Below are 20,765 nucleotides of genomic sequence, written 5' to 3' on the forward strand. Positions count from 1 at the left end.
TGCATGATAAATCTCATGCTAGCTAGGAATTTTCGAGAAGTGACTTAGACAACAGCGAACAGAGAAAAACTCTGACATCAGTTGTTTCGGCTTTCCAAGTGTAGCTATCAGGCAGGGTGTAAAGACAAGTTCTAAATTCATAAAAAGAAATGTCTTGGCAGTAGCAGAGGAAGCTGACTTAGCTGTCAGGCTTGATATGTGTCACGTTACAGCTAGGAGCGCCACACTTTCCCCATCTAATTCCCAAAAGTCTTTTAAACGGCTGAAATTACATCTGCATAGGGACCAACATCTGTACACACTTTCAAATAAATGGGACATGAGCATGTATACATGACCTCAAATTCAAAGTGTGTATTGTCGAGTATATTGTGTCAAGCAACTTAAGGTTATTATAAAACTTTGACCTGATATAACAATTGATTACCAACAAACAGCAATAAACACAAAGAAAAATAAAACAATTGTGCCAAGCGTACCAAATTAAAAATTTTCACTTTAGAACGTTGTAAGTGACCACATTTGAACTCCAACAATTTCCATAAAAAAGCACAGTCTCTTGTGGCTGTTAAGAAACTATATTTTGCACTGATGAGTGTTTTTATGCAGCGTAATGAGCTAATGACTCCCTATTGGGTGTTAGCAACTGTTGGATCTTTTCACAGCAATCCAAATTCTAACTGTCCATAAAAAGTTCATCTGGTATGGATTTGAAATGAACTGACTCATGACATGCACTATATTTCAAATGTCTTCAGTGTTTTACTTTGGGACGTAAAACAGCTTTATCATAAGGGCTGCTTTGACAGAACTGCTAAGAATTAAGTCTGTGCTGCACAAAGAATGCAATAGCATGATTTCTGCTCAGTATGACTCATAAAAAGGACTATTATGAATTCTTAAGGGACCGGCTCCACATACTAGTTTCAAACATAGATGAGCAGTCAAAAAAATAAAATAAAAATAAAGTAAAATAAAAGCCTCCTGTGTCATTTTTGGTTTCCTTCTCTTTTTTATTTGTGTGAAGGGATTAAAAATAAAGAGCTGGAGAAGAAAGCTTTTCTTTCCCCCTCCAAGCCGCCGCCTGCCGTCTCATGAGCCATGGAGCCACAGGCAATGCCAAAAAAACTGCACAGCCAACCACACAGAGGACAGCTCCAGTCTCTTTGCGCTGTTTCAAGTTGTTCTCAAAAAACACGGGCCTTTCTGGATGTTCTCTCAGATCTGTACCAGGCAGACGCAAGCCACAAGGTGCCTCACAGGAGCAGAAACACAGATTCGGTTCTTAGGAGTAAGATTGGATTGGAGGCTTCTTCTTTCCTCCCTTTCCTTTTGGGTGTGGTGACACCAGAAAAAGTGAACAGAGAAGTTACTGATTCTACTCCAGACTGAGGTGGGATGCTGTTTTGGATAAGTAAAGCTGCTGGCCAGTCTTTTTCTGTGGTAATCACTTAAAATCCATGTTTCTTTCTTATTGCATCATCTGTGTTCATGCAATGACAATGTAAAGAAAAATGCCAAAATGAGTAAGTAAGCTACACCTTTTTGGCATGTTCATCATATACATTTATTCAGTAATTACATACATTTCTGCTCAGAACAGAATATTTTTACCTCTCTGGTAACTTTGCCGTTGTTGTCAAAGTCGTAGAGGGTGAAGGTCCACTCCTGCCTGTTATCCTCCTCCACAGACACAGCACACTCCAACTCCTGAAACGGCACAGAGTTGAACTGAATACAGTGTGTATGTGAGTGTGTATTTGTGTGTGTCCTGCCACTGCCCTAGTTTCATCCAGAGGGGGAAGTAATAAACGTCCCGTTCTGTGTTGACACTCACTTCAAACTGGAGCTGTTTCTGTGGCCCTGCAGGAGATTGGCTGCCCCTCTCCTGCATCTTCTCCTCCACACAGCAGCTGTCTGTCTTCTCCGGGGGTAAAGCCACTGCAATGACACACACACACGAGCACAAAGATAAAAGAGAGAGCCTGAGGATGAGACGTTGGGTGCAGTCATAACCTGAGGATATGTCGTCGCCTTAAAGTGTTCCTTGTAAGCTCCTACTTCCTTGTTTGGCAGCCGCAATTAAGATGTGTCACACATTCAAGTGCTCCTGGTTGCAAATAAAGTTACACAGCCAAAGTCCTCATAGTTTTTATCTCACTGCTTGTATTCTGAAATTGTATTCTTATATATACGTTATCCTGTTTAATAGCAGTGGTATATTACACAGGCAGCACAGGGCTTTGATGGGCTTAGCATGAGTAACACATACACAGTATCTCCAACTCACAAATCAGAGGTCGTTATTTAGATTTTGTTAGGCTGCTCGCTTGCACTGAATTTGTAGGCTGCATCTTCTGTATTTGTGATCACTCTCAAAGGCAAAAATCAAAGCACAGTTTGGTTCTCACAGTTCAAAAATGTTCTTTGGAACATTCCATGTTAGCAATCAGAGCAAACTGATCCATGACAGTGTGAAGTCAAGTCACAACAGAGTTAAAAATCCAAGAAACTGATTAATTTCTTCTTTTTAGACATTTTGAGGTGCTTTCACCAGTACTGAAATACACGTGGTACCAGAATTGAGAAATGGTTCTCTAATTACACTTTCGAATCTGCATCTTGGTTTTGCAATGTTTCATGTTAGGTAACAAGTTCATTGTTTCATCATTTCGGAAACCACAAGTCCTGTAGAATCAAAACAGTAATATCAAGGCTGCAGCTGGAATCCACAATGACAACCCAACACAAAAAGAAGAGATGTGGAAACTGTGACAGCACTAAATCTCCAGTGGCGAAAGCTCTTCCATCACCCACACACATAGTAATGGTGTTTCAGCTCTTAGTTGAAGTATATATATCCCAATGGGTTTACACTGAGAGGGAATGTCAAACATGAAACTGAATGGCATAACATGCCTAAAACATGACAGAATATGGCAATTGGAATTCAAATATAAATGGTGGAACTGAAACAGCGTGTGAACATCAAAAGGTCTATAGGAGGCCCCTGAGTCCCTGGCTCACTGCCGCAGAGCTCATCATTTTATTGGAATGACATTCACCATATATTACTATCCAGATTTACAGTACAGTCAGGCAGTCCGCAGGGAGTACTAATCTGTCACATGCACTTTACCAGGTAAACTGACAGCCAGACCCACCTGTGTAGGTTTCCCTTATCACAGACATCAGTGATGGTTTCACTGTACTATGCTGTACGAAACACAGATTTCTCTAAGCAGGGTTTAAAGTGAGAACATCTTGGTGATAAAAGACCTTAATATTTCTCCAACCCCAAATCAGCGAGCCTAGGAAAGACCTCTGTGTGCTGATGTGAATGTATCAGACTCCACAACATAAGCATAATTACTCTATTGAGTGACACCAAAGGGTCATAAAGGCTAGACAAAATAACCAAACTTCACTAATATAATCACAGTAATGCAAGTAAGAAATTTGTGTCACCTTTAATTTATTTTAATGTCTAAAGCTGGTATTGATTCAAGATGTCTGAGATCACAGTTAAAAGTGGTGGATTTTTTGGATTACACTACAAGGGTGCCCACCCCGGTAGCACAAAAATAGTGCGACTGTCGCTGTCTAGTTCAATGTTTTAGTTTCACTGTTGGATGTTCGCCCAGATCTAATGCTACCGGATATCCTTCTCTGCTTTGAAATCCAGCATTTGTTTGACACATGAGACCACAGAGACACACAACATGTAACTGAGATTTGGAAGATGTACATGTTGGCTCCTTTAAAAGTCTCTATGAGTTGCAGTTACCCAGACACATCCTTGCTTCATCCTCATAGATGTTTGTGTGTATTTTTGGCGGCAGCTTGTTTTGGCCTTTAGTTTGAAACAGACACCGTGTGGCTTCACCTCTGGTCATTTCGTCCCCCTCCCCAATCAATCACAGTCTGCTCATAAAGCAACACAGACCACACCCTTCTCTCCACCCCCCCATCTCCATTTCTCTCTCCTCCCGCCACACTTTGAAGTTCCATTCTCAAACCTTTTGGAAGAGGATCAGACTGGCTGTAAAACAGAATCACTAATTAATTAAGCCAAGTCAAATCTGAAACACTGTTTGTTTGCTCGCCAACGGAGCAGACACAACAGCCCAATTTCTTTCCTCCTGATCCAAAGCAGATCAAAGCAGACCTGTCTCATCCCTGGGTAGGGGAAAATGCCAGAAATGAAAGGCATCATCCCAGGGAGCTTTTACCAACTTTTTGGAGAGGAGCAGCATTTGGGGTCCTGCTGTTTGATCATCTGAGGTGCTCAAAGGGAACATTGTGTGCGAGGGCAAATCTGTTCCGTAGCAGGCTCAATATGGTGGTGAGATGCTTATCTTGGAGCTAATGAAATGCCGGGAGGAGTAACAGTAATCTGCTATCACCCTCCTCCCCCCTCTGACCCCCTCCCCATCACAGACATAAGCCGGCTCTTTATGAGTGAAGCTGCCGCCAGGGGATTGGCTGCACATCAGATCTGAGGGGCAAGACGAGGGCAGCCGAGGCTGGCACCCTCCATGCCAAGCCTGTTCCAGCAGCTCTGCTAAGCACGTGCATGCATACACTCTATATACACACACACAAAAACACAGGCAGGTTGGGAAAGCTGCCACAGACTGTGAGCAATCACACCCGGCTTAGCTAGGATACTGTACTACACATAACTGGGCCTGTCCCCCCTCGTATAGGCAGGCAGCAGGGTGCTGAGTACTGGAGCGATTCTGGGTTGACTAGGATGAGATGGTCTTTATAAGAAAGGTAATTTTTTCACAACTAAAAAGCATGCGATAATCAAGCAATTTAGTTTAGTTGCTTGTGACCAATATTACCTTACTTGTAGGCCACATATGAACTAGCAATACACTTGTAATCTGAAAGAAGGTGCTGGTGAACAGGACCCTCATCTGTTGTGAAATTCAAAGGTTAAAAGAGTCTAATAAAAAGCCTATGTAGGCTACTCTTCTTGCATGCCAGCTGTACTGATGGAAAGCATCCTTAAGACACTTTCATCATTGAACCCTTCTTCCCTCCTTTGCAAATTTTGCACAAAAGTTCTTTTTTAATCCCCTCAAAACTTTCTTTGGACGTGCTTACTTATACTCAGACGAAAGAAGTCTTTCATGTGCATTGGTTGTCATATTGTGTCTGTTCTTTCTGCTTTCTCTCTGATTTTTACTTTACTCTGGTTTGTGAGATCTAAGGACAACAGATCTGATCCTTGAACTAAATGTAGTCCATGCTGTTGACATCATAAATCCTCCACAGCTGTCTGTTTGGGATTTAATGTGGCTGAGGAGGTAAAAAATGTCTTGCTATGTGAATATTAAGACAGTTTATTTCAAACAGAAACAAAGAACAGTTTGAAAATCAAATTGCATTCATTGGACGATGTAAAAATATTAAACAGGTATTCAGTTCAATTTCAGCAATGCATGCTCAAATCAACTTTGCCTACTCAAACTGAGATTTAAATTTACCTTTTAAAAATTCTGACCCTGACATTTCTCAACCAAAACAGCTCCCTTTGCTCGATGAAATATGAACATGAAAAGCAACATTTTTTGATGTCACTATTATGAAAATATTCATGCATAAACTAGAGTCTTCTATTAAAGCAAGTTATTGAGCTCTTTGCCTGTTAATCATAGTGAATGAACAGAGGAGCTTACTCTAATTAGCAACATCTGTCTTGAAGGGAGGACAAGCCTGGCCCAGACTCAGGTCCAGCCCAAGGACTAAAAATCATTTTAAACTCTGTTAATTAGTCACATTATCTTTTGTCTCTCTGCTGTTGTCCAGTGACGCTGAACTAAATAAAAGTAAATTTTCTGCTTCCAAATTCTGGGCTGGTTTTGCTCAACTCTGTATTTTTGTCTGCACCTCACGTCCAATCCTGTCTTTAAATGGGAGGGAGAGACTTTCTCCTCCTAGAGCTCTTAATCCATGATCACATCACATCAGGGAAAAAACATGGAGGAATGGAGGCACTTTGCAGAGCACCGCTGGGGAGGGGCGGACAAGAGATGAAGGAGGTGGAGAGGCTGGAGGGAATGTAAAGGGGACCTCATCAGCACATTGCTGGGGCTTAGACAATGGGTGTGGAGCACAGGGGAAAGGATGAACCATTGATTCAAAGAGCCACAAAAGCACTTGAAGGGCAATTCCAACAAGTATTTTGGCAGATTTTGATTCAAATCAAACACTAGACCAGCGAATTTCACCAGAGAAGGGAACAAAAGCTGAGAAATGAGCTGCAGTAGGATATGACAATGAAGACTAAAGGACCTACCTTCTAAACGATAGTGTTCATCACCAATCCTCTCAGCACATGCTTCATCAATGGAGTCCTGAAAAGGGAAAAAGAGGGAGAAGACATATATCAGTGTCACATAAAGGAGAAGTCATCATATTTTTGTCACATAAAAACAAACATCTTTAACGGTGCAAATCCACACCACATCTTTCCAGCATAGAGTGACATGCCCAAATCAAAATTACAGCGTTTATACATCTATATATGAACAAAGTTTGACAACTGTGTGCTGAGCTTAAACAGTAGCGGAAAGTTTAAGAGGTTGGTAATTGCAGGACTGAAACAAACTGAGCACAAGACTGGCAGTCAGATTTGAAACTATGAAAGAAGTATCTAAATCACTGCTGTCGGCCCTGCAGTGGATTCTGAGAAAGAGGGGTGGCACTAGGGCTATTTCAGTGGCGGACTATCATTGGCTTGTTTTTATCCAAAGCCGTTTTCACTCAGGACCCCTCTCCTGGCAGCTCTGTCTGTTAGTGCATACCACAGAGAAGGAAGGGACATGTGATCCCCAGGCATTGCTATGGAAAAAGCCTGGCTCAGGTATCCAAGTGGCATTACATTCAAATGGCTAAAAATCCATTACTCACAAGTTGACAAATACATGTACATGCACATATCTGTGTATACTAACAAATACGCTTACATTCAAAGACCCACAAATTTTGCACAAAATGTTGCAGGCGGACACATTAACAACAGACTTATCACTGGTGAACCCTGATAAAATGTTCTTGGATGTCCGTGTAAAAAAAGCATGCATGTTTATGATATATATGCTGTTGTGTTCATAAATGTGTATGTGTCTGAGGCAAGACTGTGACAGCGTGAGAAGGGATTTCTGTGTAATCCAGAGAGGTAGAAGGTCAGATAGTATGATCCTGCCCACTTCAGTCTAGTGCTGGCCAGGCTGCAGCACTGTGGGTGGCCTCAGGAAGAGAATACAGCAAACCACAAGACTCAGACTGATAGACTGATACCCCAAAGCAGGAACCCAGGATAAACCTATGTTTGTTGTTGATTTGAGTAGGTCAACACACATTTCAATATGGCTTTATGACCCTTTTCATGGGTGTTTAATACAAGTATGACATTGCTCAGCTTCGGTGGTGAAATGGGTCACCCTTATTTTCCATAACTGCAGGACCACATAAACTTGCAAACAAAAGTACGTTTTCCAGCCATTAACTTGGATGCTTCAAACAACCTTTGAAGATAGTTGTTGAAATTGAACCTTATGTATGATTTTTATGATTGCATCAATTTTTCAAGAAGAACCTCTTTAGCACATTTGCCAGCTAAACTTACCATTCAATTTGTCAATAAATACATGTTAAACCAGTGTTTCTCAAATAGTGGGGCGCGCCCCCCTGGGGGGTCGCAGAGGCATGTCAAGGGGGGTGCAGGCGACTGGGAGGAAAAGGTCCGTCTACACGGAACTAATTAGCTGAACTATTGTTTTAACGTCGGCCTGTTTTTCGCAGCGTACAACAATACTGAAATTGCGCTGGCCCATAGACTGTATATGCACTGGCCGTTCGGACTCGGAAGCACATGCTCCCATGAACAGGAGAACGCATCGTTAATGTGCAGTCGGAACACCAGCGTACTTGATCACATCACGTACTTGGCTCAACTACTCCGATTATTTTTACCAGCAAAGTCAAACATACGGCTTTACAAAAGATAAAAATTACGACATTAACTGTAAATTGTAAATTTGTAAAACTGTAAATTTAAAATAATTTCTAGACCTTGACAAGTTGTTTTGGTCATACAGTAAAATAATAGATTGTTCAGTTGCAGGTTCCTGTGACTGAATGTTTTGTGTTTTTTGTAAATAAACTATGATCTGGCAGTTAAAGTGCATGTGTAAACGATCAACTGAGGCATAATAGGCTACTGTTGAAATTGAACTTGTTTTCCATAAGAAATTTCAGGTTCATAATGTTTTGTAAAAAAAAGATAGTTCATTAAACGTGAACATTTTCAGAATGTACTTTTTTAAAACTAAAACAAAGGGGAAAAGTTGGAGTTGTGGTTATTTACTGGTTATTATGCTGTGATTTTACTGGTGAAGCCCACTGGAGATCAGACTGGGCTTTATGTGGTTTGACACCCCTGATCTTTACTGTGAAAAACAACAAAATGGAATCAAATAGCCCTGCATATTCATGTTTTCACAGTTTATATGTTTTTGTCCTCCGAAGTGGGGTCCGACAGAAAAAAATTGAGAACCACTGTGTTAAACAGAGGACAGCTGCTCCCACAAGTCTGGCATTCATAGCATTTGTTGCCAAGTTTCTGTGTAGCATGATCAGAGTTATGCCTTTCACCTTATATTTTTCAATGTAAAGAAAGATATGACAGAAATATAAGCTTACGACAATATTGTTTTTTTGGGATTTACTGTAAAGGTTTTGGCAAGCGACATCTAGAATTAATAATCAACCATTATAGGTTTGGTTATATTTAATTATACAGTAATAGCTTCCTATTTATTATTGGATGTTTTAGTTTCTTTAGTTCCGCCCAGACTTTGTTTTAAAAGAAAGCTTTAAACCTTTCACAGGTTAATAAGTGGCTGTCACTGTTAGCAGAAACTCCAGTTTGCAGTGCAATTACACATACTTCAGTGCTAAATCGTAAAATTCAACAGAATAACAATACATAATCACTGGATAGAGCTACTCTAAGAGTAATTCTGATGTCTGATTTACCAGTACACACACACACACACACACACACACACACACACACACACACAACTTTTCCAGCTCATGTTCAACCCAGATCAGAAGAATGATCATGTAGGAGAGTTGGCTGATTTGTGTTGACCCATTCAGAGAGATCACGGACATCAGTCAGTCACTGTAAATCAGTGGTAACACTGACACTGGCCTCTGTCTCCACTGAGCCCCACAAAAATAAAATCACTCCACAATAAACATTCCTTTGATTCCTTGCACACTAAAAACACACACACACACACACACACACACACACACACACACACACACACACACACACACACACACACACACACACACACACACACACACACACACACACACATATACAGCATCTTGAATGTGTTTCAGTTATTTGATGAATGATCCAAAATAATTCAGGGGTTAGCCAAGAACATGAGAAAAAGGGGGAAGAGGAATCTACTAATTGGTTGTTGTCTGTTGTGATGGATGAGAGCCGTATTATTAGTATGCCGGGCTTTAACTGGGATTTGTTCTGGTCAGTGTGGAAAAAAAAAAATTATTTTTTTTTTACTTTACACTTATGTACGAACAAACACACATGCACTTTTTCCTCTTCTGAAGGAAAGTCTCCTACCACCAAACAGAAATGGATATACAAGGGAGAAGAGACTGAAATGATTTCTTTACATTATTTATCATTCCTCGTGACAACATTTCTGCCTTTCTTTGCCATGTGACGGGTCAGTCATTATTTCTGACAATTCTCTTCACAGACGGATTAAAAAAACAAAAACTTCAACTTTTGTAATGATGACATTTAAATTCTAAACTTTTATAGAAAACCACTTCCTTTTGAAACATAGCCCCCTTGTTCCTGGCTTTGGCAGTGATTGATCAAACCATCAAAATACCATGCAGAAGTTCTAAAAATAAACTGTGTTTGCTTCTAGGTTTCCTGCTTTCACGCCAGCTGGTTGGTCACGAGAACAATGAAATGAATTTTTGTCAAGCTCCAGAAAATGGGAGGTTTTAAAAACAGAAGTAACAGTATTGATAGACTGACTAGTCACACCTAAGAGAAAAAGATTAATGTCCTTTAGCTCGCCAAACAAGCTTTATGTCAGTCCTAAGGAACAACTAACAGAACTCCCACTCCTCTTTCTTAGAGGGTCTGGCTCTTCTCATCAGCTAAACCCAAGAACCTCTATTCCTGCTTGTTTAGTTAGTAACTGTATTACTTTTTTGTTACTCTATGGTCCAGTTCTATATTTGTGTAGGATATGAGTCACAAACTCCACCAAAGTAAGTTTGCGCTCTTGTAAGAGAATCATTTACATATATGTATTTTACACAATAAATAATATGTTAAAAAGCTGTAATATTATTTTCATTATACCAAACTAAAGGTGACATAAAAAGTGAAGTTGGACAGACTATTAAACAGACATCAAAAAACTGAATATCTTTTGGACTGGACAGAAATGCTACATAAAATGATACTATTATATACATTGCAGGATGTAGCAAGAATAACAGAACAAGAAAGTAAGTCAGGCCAGTCTGTTAAACCACAGACAATAAACACTTAAATAATTCCCTTTAGTTTCACATGAAATGAAAAAGCTCAACATGGATCTGGCCCACACTGTGATCCTCCCTAAAATTATGTCTCAACTAATGAGATAAAGCTCAACTGATGCAATATTTAACACTGTGCGAGTCTGAATGGTCAAATCTATCACTACAAAAATTATATCTCATTAAATTCTCGCACACATGGCACATGTCAGCAATAATTCCAATAACAACATGTATGTAAAATGGTAACCAGAAAGAGCCACCAATCTTTTCTGGTCAAGCACGAGCCAGGGATGGGCTTCTGTGGGACACTTTCTGATTCAAAGATCTAGTGCTGGGCGATATGGAAAAAAAATCATTTATCACAATATGAATTATTTTATATCACGATAACGATATATATCACGATATACCACAATAAAGTATGTTTTTAGTTATTCTCTGAAAAGTCGGACAGAAATTTCTTTGCTTACTTTTCTCCATGAAATTTCAACATGTTGCTAGGGCTGGACCCGAATATGCGGTCCCCATGGTAGTATGTGGATATTAATTTTGAGATCCGAATACCCCCCCCCACCACCACCACCACACACACACACACACACACACACACACACACACACACACATACACACAGACCTCCACCCCCACCCTCACCCTCACCCCCCGTCGAGCGTTACGAACTGAGCCGAAAATTCGGCTCTTTCCTTCGTTAGCTCACCGCCTCTGACCTCAAGGACCGAACTGAATATTCGGGTCGTTCCTCCGTCCGTCCGTCTGTCAACCCCACCCCACCCACCCCGCCGGATGTTACGGGGCGGACCGAATATTCGTCATTAATAGGGCCCAAATATCCGGAGCCCAGACACTGCTATTCGGGCCAGCCCTACCTGTTGCACGTCCATCGCTCAGCACTCATGAGTTAAGTAACATAAAGCATGTCGCAAACCCGCGTGAGAATCAAAGAACGTAAAGCAGCGTCATGCCGCAAAAACCACAAGATGGAGTTTCTTTACGAAAAATCTTTTTTATTCTTTATTTTCACTTATATAAACTTAAGAGTATGCATAGTGACAAGAAAACACTAATACAATCGTTGCAGGCTATTTAATGATATATTTGCTGTAATAATTGATAAAATTAGGTTAGAAACGATAGAAACGATAGAAGAGAAATGGCACGATAGACACTTTTCTATCGTTCTCACGATATGAATCATCATATCGCCCAGCACTACAAAGATCACAGGTCAGTGTGGAGTGCACTTCAATCAGGAGAAGCCTCCACACACTACCACTCTAAAAAAATCAAAATTTCTTTAGTAAACTTCCATACAGCCAATACTGGCAGTGGTACTATGAACTCAACACTAGTAACTCTGCTGCACTCTGGGTGTTGCAGTGTTTGGTCATTTTGTTCCTGCTTGTTCTTACAACTTGGACCCAAACTGTTTTATGAAACCTGCAGCAGGGAGTCACTTCCATGTGCCTATGCAAGATTCAGTCGGAGGTGCAAGCTTCAGGGGACAAACAAGCATCTTTCTACTCCACTTGGGACCAGCTAAAACAATTTTCCAGACATGATGTTAAATGTTCTGTGGAAACCAAAGCATAAAGCATATTGCTTTCAATAGCAGCCAGGTCCGTCGGAGCTTCTTCGGGGCCTTTAGGATAAGAAATTGTGCGGCCCTTGTGTGTTTTAAAGTTGTTCAGTCCCCTTCAGAAAAAGTGATTTATTACTGGACTGCAACACAGAACACAGTGTGCCGGCCCTATTGCAACATTTCATGTACATTGCTCGCCGGCCTCAAGGCCTGTTTGCTTTGGCCACTGGACGTATTTGGCAAATCTCATCAATGGCACACTTTATAAATATGGATATGGATGTGCCAAAGACAGATGAGCATATTAAAAATAATAATATTTACTGAGCTAACATCATTCATAATGTTGTTTCTTTAGGACCACTCAACTCCCCTCACCATGGTGTACAAGGGATGTAGGAAATACTATAGTTACGGATGTGCATTCAACACAAATCCGTCGATTTAAGGATGCTAACTAGTTCACACTAATAATGGCTCCATTATAGTGTACCAGTTGTCTCCAAGTAGTTCAAAAGGCAGGACTTGAACTGCTGTACACTAGGCTTTAAAACAGGTTTTCGCTTTTATGATTTACAGTAATTAAGATCAATTTTATCCCAAAAACAAAAAAATGCGGATGAGCTAAAAGAGCTGACTGTATGTCCGGACAAGCACAGTATGAGGCCATAGTCTTGAGGAAATCAAATTAAAATGCCACAGTTCTATTAACATATTTTCCATTTTCATCTTGGCTCACCCTGAAAGGGTAGATAACTATACAAGGTCAAAATCCTCATTCTCGTCCACTGTGAAAGTGGTATTTTTTCTTCAAAACAGTAAGATATCTTAAACGACCAAATTGATCTTTTGTTTGCTCACCTTGAATATAAATCAAGCTACATCAGCTGAGTGCATTCTGGACTAATGCAGTCCAGGATGTGGCAGAATACAGCACTTTGCTGGATAAAACATATTTAAAAAGGTCTAGAAAGAGCTTTAGCCATTTAACTTTGCATATGTTGCAATGTTTTCATCTTACTCCCTTGGACAGAGTGAGAGCGACAGAGAAAGTGAGAAAGAGAGTGAGCGCATTCTGGCAAAGAACCAACTTGGTGAGTTAAGAGAGAAAGTTGCCTCTAGAATCATCCTTACTCTGGCACTGGAGACACGGACCCACTGAGCCAATTTTTTTCAGTGAGTCTGTGTTTGAAGCAAAGGGGTACATTAAAGTGCAAGTAATATGTACTTGTATGTGATTGTGGGAAAGTCCCACAAGGCCTCTTGGTCTCTATGCTGTCTGCCTCCATGACCCACCACGCCGGCTGACAATTTATGCGGCCGACGACAGCTCTCCCTGATCGCGCGCCAGGGCTCGGTGGAGGCAGGCCTCTAGAGCAATGGCAGCACTACTGGCACTCCATCAAAACCCAGGAAAAATCTCATTAGGACTGCGGCTGGGTGCCTCCTGCTCCATCCTGCACCCGGTGCAAGGAAACACCTTCAGGATTGTATCGTTCCCAGCAGCACTGCCGACATGAAGTGGGGCACGAGATACATGAACAGCCATTTAGGCAAATGGGTAAGGCAGACAGAGTGACGCGTCAAGAAAGAACATGGGAATAGCAGTGATGCCTCTCCAAGTACATGCTGCTTGCCCTGGGCCTTTCAAACAGACGATGGATGAAGTCGCTGACACTCACATAAAGGCAACCGAGCATTAAAGAGAGTGAAACAGAGCTTTACAGAAAATGAGAAGTGCTTGCTCTCACTTGTACCATATTCTCCACAGCAGACATGTCCAGTGTCTGCACATACACATAAACCGAAGACCTCAGGCAACCAAAGACCTCAGGCAGTACTATAAAATACAAGGACAATGCCACACATGCGATGCACCACTGTCATTGTACCTGGTGTGTAAAGATACACTGAAGTTGTCATCATGTATTTGAGCTTTGTCCCATAAAAAAAACACTTGGCAAATGAAATTATTTTGACTGTTTCCATCTAACCTGGAGAGAAGCCATTTGCTAAAGTTTATAAATTACTAATGGAGAAAACAGCTGTATAGCATGGGAATTTTCAGAAGCTCCACTGCACACACAGGCCCAATGTTGAAAACCAAGAAGTAAAACAACAAAAAAAGACTCATTAGTTTTAGAGCTGCAAATTAGCTTATAGGTGTAGTGTTACTCACAGAAGACCTCAAGAGAGGAAATACCCATCCCCCTCACCATCCTAAAAAGTAAACTGAGATACACTGGAGGCAATTTCAAAGGACTGAGCAGCACAACTCTTGGAATCTGGAGCAGTGCCTATCCTACAATGAGTGGTAAGTGTGGTGGTGTCGCTAGAGGAGAAAAATGGACCACCAGTCAGCATCAAACAGCAGTTTAGACCTGGGTTCAAGGTTCTCTTCCAGTTCTTTATGCCAGAGTACCCCTCACCTTCCAGCAACACTGAACAGCCTCATTCAAAGCACCACATAGCAGTAAAACATGATGCCCCGAGATGGAGCCAAGATAGAGGGTGTTGATGTGAAGTAGTGAAGCGCTGCACTGCCTGTGAGTGAGGCTTCAAAGGGGATCGGTTTTCACACATGAAATAAAGATCTCAGATAATCATATAGCATAGCAAAGCTGACGTGAGACGGTCGCATTTATTGAGGGTGGGGAGATGGGGCAAATTTTCAGACAACACCTACAGACGTAGAACCATGATAAATGAATGTCTCTGCATTTCTCCCCAGCTAAACAAGATGAATTTGTTTTTTCTTTCTTATTTTGTTGCTTTTTTAAAAGAGATTGTCACACTCATCATGACATGATACACAGAGGAGAACAGATGCTTGGTTCATCTTAAATGCCGAAGCTTTACAACAAACTGAGCAAATGTATAAAACTCATATCATGAATAGCCTGCAAAGCCAAGCGGTAGTCATATCTTCACTGTTTGACAATGCAATTTCATGCCTTTGATAAGAAACTCAAAGCCTTTCCATAGGTCACAGACTTTAAATCTTTTGATGCTATTCCTTTAACATGCACGCTTAACTAAACATAAGCTATCTGCTGGATGATTTTTATCTGAAACACCTTACAGTACATGAAGTGTACATATTGGGGCTTTTTTTGGTTCAGTACAGTTACTACACAGTTATGCTACATTATTGCCAGTTCAGGGTGCAAGAAAAAATACAAGAGTTTTAATCAGATGGGAAAACTGTGAAAAGGGGGTTACAACACCAAAATTTAAACCACATGTAGGCCCCAAATCACTTCCAAGCTTTCTCTCCAGCATTTCAACCACTTTGTCCACTTTGATTTTTTACTCACTTTAAAGAAAGAGCAACACTTGAGCTAAGTGGATAGCAAACTGGATAAATGATCATATAATTTTAAGTCCTTAAACTTCGTCAACGAAAGAGAGCTAACGTGTAATTTGACGTCTCAGAGGCAGATTCAAAGACAGACACCTCTGCAGACTCGGCGGCCCCACGCCTGATACCCCTCAGTCACGGCACACCCACCTCTCTTCCTGCACCCCAGGAAGGAAATTATAGCCACGGAGTTGGGATCCATCACCAGGCAGGTTGGAGTAAGGAGCTCTATGATTAAAGTGTGCATGGTCAGCAACACACAAAGCTGGAAGGGTTTGGCAAGGTTGCACATGCCAAAAGGCTTACCGTGTTAACTGTAGTTCATGACACAGGTCATGCGGAGATTCTCCACACACACACACACACACACACACACACACACACACACACACACACACACACACACACACACACACACACACACACACACACACACACACACACACACACACAGACAGAAACACTTCAGTGAGGCTGGAAAATCCCTGCATATGGAGGTGGAGTGGTTTACAAAGCTTTGTCCCAGTGTATATCATCGTTCATTAAGTTAAATTATATGGATGTATAATTTGACCCTATGACATTGCTTGATAAGAGGTTGCACAGACACGTGTCTATGTGATGACTGAGCAATTTTTTTTTGTACACGTGTTGTTTCCTCTCAGAGTACAATTGTTTTTTGTTTTTTACAAGACAGACGAGTGCCGTGATTGGATGCCTTCCCTTTGTAGAGAGATAGTGCACAGCCACCAGTCATTTCTCCATGTCAGATTAACATTGCAAACACTGCTGGTCACATTACCTCACCCACATCAAAGGCTGCCTCCTGAAAGGCTCAGTGGAATATTAGCAGAGATTTACAGCCCTCATCTCTATGCTTCAGAAACATGCTGATCTGAAGTAATCTCCCTCCCCCTCTCGCTTTTTTGTGTTCTATGTGTGAAGTTGGCCAACACTTTAATGACCCATTTACTAAACTTTTACACCTACAAAGATAAGCTTTTACAACTCAGCTGGCCCCTCAGGCACTAAACCCTACCTGTTACTCAAGGTAACAGCCTTTATTAGCTTTTGAAAAATATGTAACCACAGCAATTAACATTTATCACACTGTTTATCAAAGTGATATCTCACCAGAGAGGAGGAGAGTAAGGACACAAGGTGTCAAGATCAGGAGTCTAACAGCATGATCAACCCTCCAGCAATTACAGAAACCCATCACTGAGAGTGCTTTTGTTTCATTTTCTACAAAGAGAAAAACATTGAGAAAATTTTCCTTACATTCCCTAAAATCTATCTCTAAAAACTGACTGAAAAAAAGAAAACATTATCTCTGGCTTGCAAAATAGATAGCAATAGGTGCTGCAGCCCTGTAGCTGCAAGCGTAATTTTTTTTTTTCAGAAAAAATGAGAGCAGTACTGTTACTACATGGTAATTATTGTCATCCTGAGTCTTCTTTTGTCAAATTGACTGGAGCGGAACTTCTAGATATCAGTGCCCATAAACCACCCTCACACACAGACGTTAAGGTAACATGTGAACAGACATCATGAGCAAAGCCTCTTCTGTTTTTGTGCTAAAGTTTCCCTGGGAGTGAGAAGTTTTAACAAGCAATGTGAGCTAGAGGTGAATCCTTAAAACATGTTCTCCACTAGCCAATGAACCCCTCCTTGGGAACTCGCATTCCCAAGTGGAAGCTATGGTTTGGAAAGGAATGGAGACAGCCTGTCGCTTGGCCTTGATTTACAGGTGGTCCCTGCCTGCCAAGAGCAACAAATCACAATATTATGGCCCTCCGAATTCAGACTAAAGCCTAGTTCCAAAGAATAAGGGAAAGAGAAAATGACACACCTCATCTCCAAAAGCTTGTGTGGTTAGTTTGGCAATTGGATATTTCATCCTCCCTGGAGGAAATTAGTTCACTCTGGACCCTTTAAATCCTTTGACTAAAAGTGCAGAGCAGTCCTGCTGGAGTGACATGAGCTTACACAGTGAGTGCTCGAGTGTCAATCATTACTGCAAAATAGGATGGATTATACATTCAAGACAAATGGTTGGCAACATGCCTGCTCCCATGCGTAAGTGTCTGAGTGTAACACTCAGTTTGCTACACTGTCTAGAAGGTCTCGGTAATTAGTCAAAGCTCTCTTTGAGGATAGACAGTCCTCCAGTTGTCTGGGTGACTTGAGACACCAGTCTCAAGTGCTGCAAAGTGTGGGAGGAACAGGATTTTAGTCAGGAAGTCTACCTCGAGGGCAGCAAGAAAGTGACAGGCACTTCAGCCTTTTAGCAAAGCCAAATGAGAAGATACACCTCTACAACTGATGTCAGTGGCTACAACTTGAGGATCGTCTAAAATAGCAGAGATTCACACTAGAATTACTCGTCCTTGATGTTTCCACACTGCTCAGCAGTGTTTTGAAAATTTTAATTATTACACTTTCTAAATATTCTGTCACTTTACAAATAAATTTGTGATGTTTTTAAAGAACACATTTCAGTTTAGAACCAGAGTCTTCTCTTTAATGTGGTATGTATTATCTGATCTACTACAAGTTAGAAATAAAAGCTGTAATGCATAAAATAGATACTGGTTTTTGCTCATATTATGATCTGATCTAACAAATCAGATTTGTACATTGTAAGGGTTTTGGGATGAGTGCAGTCTGGGCTTAATCCAGCCACAAATAAACATGAAAGCAGAGCTGTTCATAAAAGGACAAAAAAATCTGATCTTTTTGATCAGATATCTACAATTTTTCCAAACGGCAGTTGTCTGCAACATTCATTCAAAGCCAGTTACTAAACCTTGTCGCTGCAATGTGGTAGGTGGCAGTCATGAAAACCTCTGACGTGTGCATGTTAGCCAGATGGGACTGACCTCAACACCAAGGTGGCCGAATTCTTGATTTCTGCCTGTGCATACACACGTCTGAATGTTCACACACACAAGCACAAATGCACGCACAGCATGTTTGGAGCAGACATCCTGCCAGCCACAAGCCACTACCTCAAAACATCCCTCACATCTGACCTTTTAACTGTGGACTTAAAATCTCTGTAATTACAGAGAGTGTTTCAACTTAGCAAGTAAACATAGCAGCAGAAATAGACACTTCAACTACTATATACAAGCATGCTGGTGCCAGAGGCACATTTCTATTCATAGCTGACTGGAATTAGTGGCTTGTGTCACTGCTCACCATAATGAACTTGCAGTGGAGTAGGTTACACAGTTGCAGACAGCTACCAAATTCTACTGCCAATTCTCATACATATATTCACACACAGACACATAAGAACATATACAGAAGCAGAAAATAAAATAAAACTATATTTATGATAAAAGCTTTGGTACACGTTTTGTATCCACTCAGCCTCAACCTCCAATGGTACATAATTACCTGTTGGTTTCACAGCACAATTGTATTGTTTCTAGACAAAAACTGAAATAATCTCACCATCAGCATAAAGAAAGGGCCAACAACATTTATTACAGTGAAAAATTCAAAGTCATATCCACAACAGTAAATATCATTGAAGGGAGAGGGATATAATGTTATGTGATGTGACATGTGTATGTCTCTGAAAAAGACACAAAGTTACAAAATGGACAGTTGGAAGAGGAGGGATTGTATGATAAAATGCAGGAAACTAGAGACTTATAAAACCCATGTCGAAGGATTTTTTCAAACTAAAGTAATATGAAGTAATTGGGTGAGGGAGTGGTGGGTTTGACAGACAAGGCAAATGGCCCTTTGGGGAGCACATGGTTGGTCTGTGCCACTGACAAGGGTGAGGTCTTCTTTGGGTTTTGGCACCTGTGGAGCATAAACACACCAGGGGAGTACAGCTTTCCTTTCAGCAAAGCAGATCTTCTGTTTAGCTTTCCTTCCACTAAAAACATCCCCTAACAGACAATCCAGACCTCCTCCAGCCCTGGCGCCACAGGAAGAGCCGAAGAACCCTGGAACTTCTGTCGGTGAGAGGCACAATGCTCTCCCACCTCTGTTTACCTAAATCCACTTCCTCCATTCCTTCCACCTAAGATGGCCTTAGAGCCCTGGTCACCGAAGCGCACAAACACAAGGAGGATAAATACACCAGCAGGGCTCATGGAAGCTATGGATTCCATCACTGGAGTTTCCCTAGATCCAGTTTGTAAGACAAACAAGTGGAAGGGAATGACGCTGGGACTCTGTTAGCAGTGATAAATGGATTCACATATTAGAGTAAACACATGGGTAATGTGTGTATGTATATTTGTGTTTCATGGCACACCAGTGTGCATGCATGCTCATGTGCATGTGCGCGTTCTCATGAGAGCTTGACAGCAGTTTTATGCAGATGTTGATATTGTCCTATTTGAGAGCCACTTTGAGTGCTCAGTCAAATTATTCAGCACTTACTGCATGGGCCAGAGCGCAACCCGCAGGGGAACCGATAAACAAACAACAGAGAATTATTCAGGGTTTAAACACTTAAACACCCACTTCAGCTGAGCCTTTTAATACTAGAAAAACACCAACAACCACTATGCTTTATATTATGTCATCTAGCCAGTCGTTTGGACAGAAATTGAAGGTGCATGTGAATCAAATTAAACAAAATACAGTCCTTGAGCATAATCTTCATCTTAAGTGTGTTGTTGTATGGTTTGGTTAGCTCCATTTCTAGATAAGGGAAGTCAAACAACTGTTAGACATTGCTGCTTATTTATGACTTTTAGAAAAGTGTTCAATAAACACAAATAAAATTAAATAAATTGCAGTTTATTTTTACCATGTTGATTCCACACACAGCATGTGATGTAAAACTTTGCAAATTTGGAATGAAGCAAAACTGGGATTAAAAAGTACGGTCGGTGTTTATTTTAGTGGAGCAAACACAGCAGTAAGCAGAAGTTAAAACAAGACAGTAACGTGTGAATGTAAGCTGTCAATAGCAGAATATACTCTAAAGTATATGCATCAATGTTGTTGAATGAACCCTCAAATTCCACACTTGTCACAAATTCAAAGCCATTTGGACTGAGAAGTTACTCTACAACTTATTGTGTCATATTTAAATTTAGTCAGCTGGAGAGTCAATTTTCTGTAACTGATCATCTTTGTTCAATTAAATTCACAAAATAAGTCATTTCAAGGCACTTCACACACAAAACTATAAAGAGA

General features: G+C 40.9%; 1 protein-coding gene across 2 annotated transcripts in view; it reads right to left on the reverse strand.

Moving 5' to 3' along the window:
- nkd1 (NKD inhibitor of WNT signaling pathway 1) overlaps positions 1–20,765 on the reverse strand; it is a 50,352-nt gene that overhangs the window by 7,092 nt on the left and 22,495 nt on the right. For both annotated transcript variants that reach the window (XM_055015088.1, XM_023275821.3), the window contains exons 4-6: positions 6,311–6,368; positions 1,838–1,941; positions 1,615–1,710 (exon numbers count right to left, since the gene is read on the reverse strand). In XM_055015088.1, coding sequence (XP_054871063.1) covers positions 1,615–1,710; positions 1,838–1,941; positions 6,311–6,368 — 258 coding nt within the window. The remainder of the gene's footprint in view (positions 1–1,614; positions 1,711–1,837; positions 1,942–6,310; positions 6,369–20,765) is intronic.

The sequence above is a fragment of the Amphiprion ocellaris genome, chromosome 1 (genome assembly GCF_022539595.1).
Source record: "Amphiprion ocellaris isolate individual 3 ecotype Okinawa chromosome 1, ASM2253959v1, whole genome shotgun sequence".
Classification (NCBI taxonomy): domain Eukaryota; kingdom Metazoa; phylum Chordata; class Actinopteri; family Pomacentridae; genus Amphiprion; species Amphiprion ocellaris.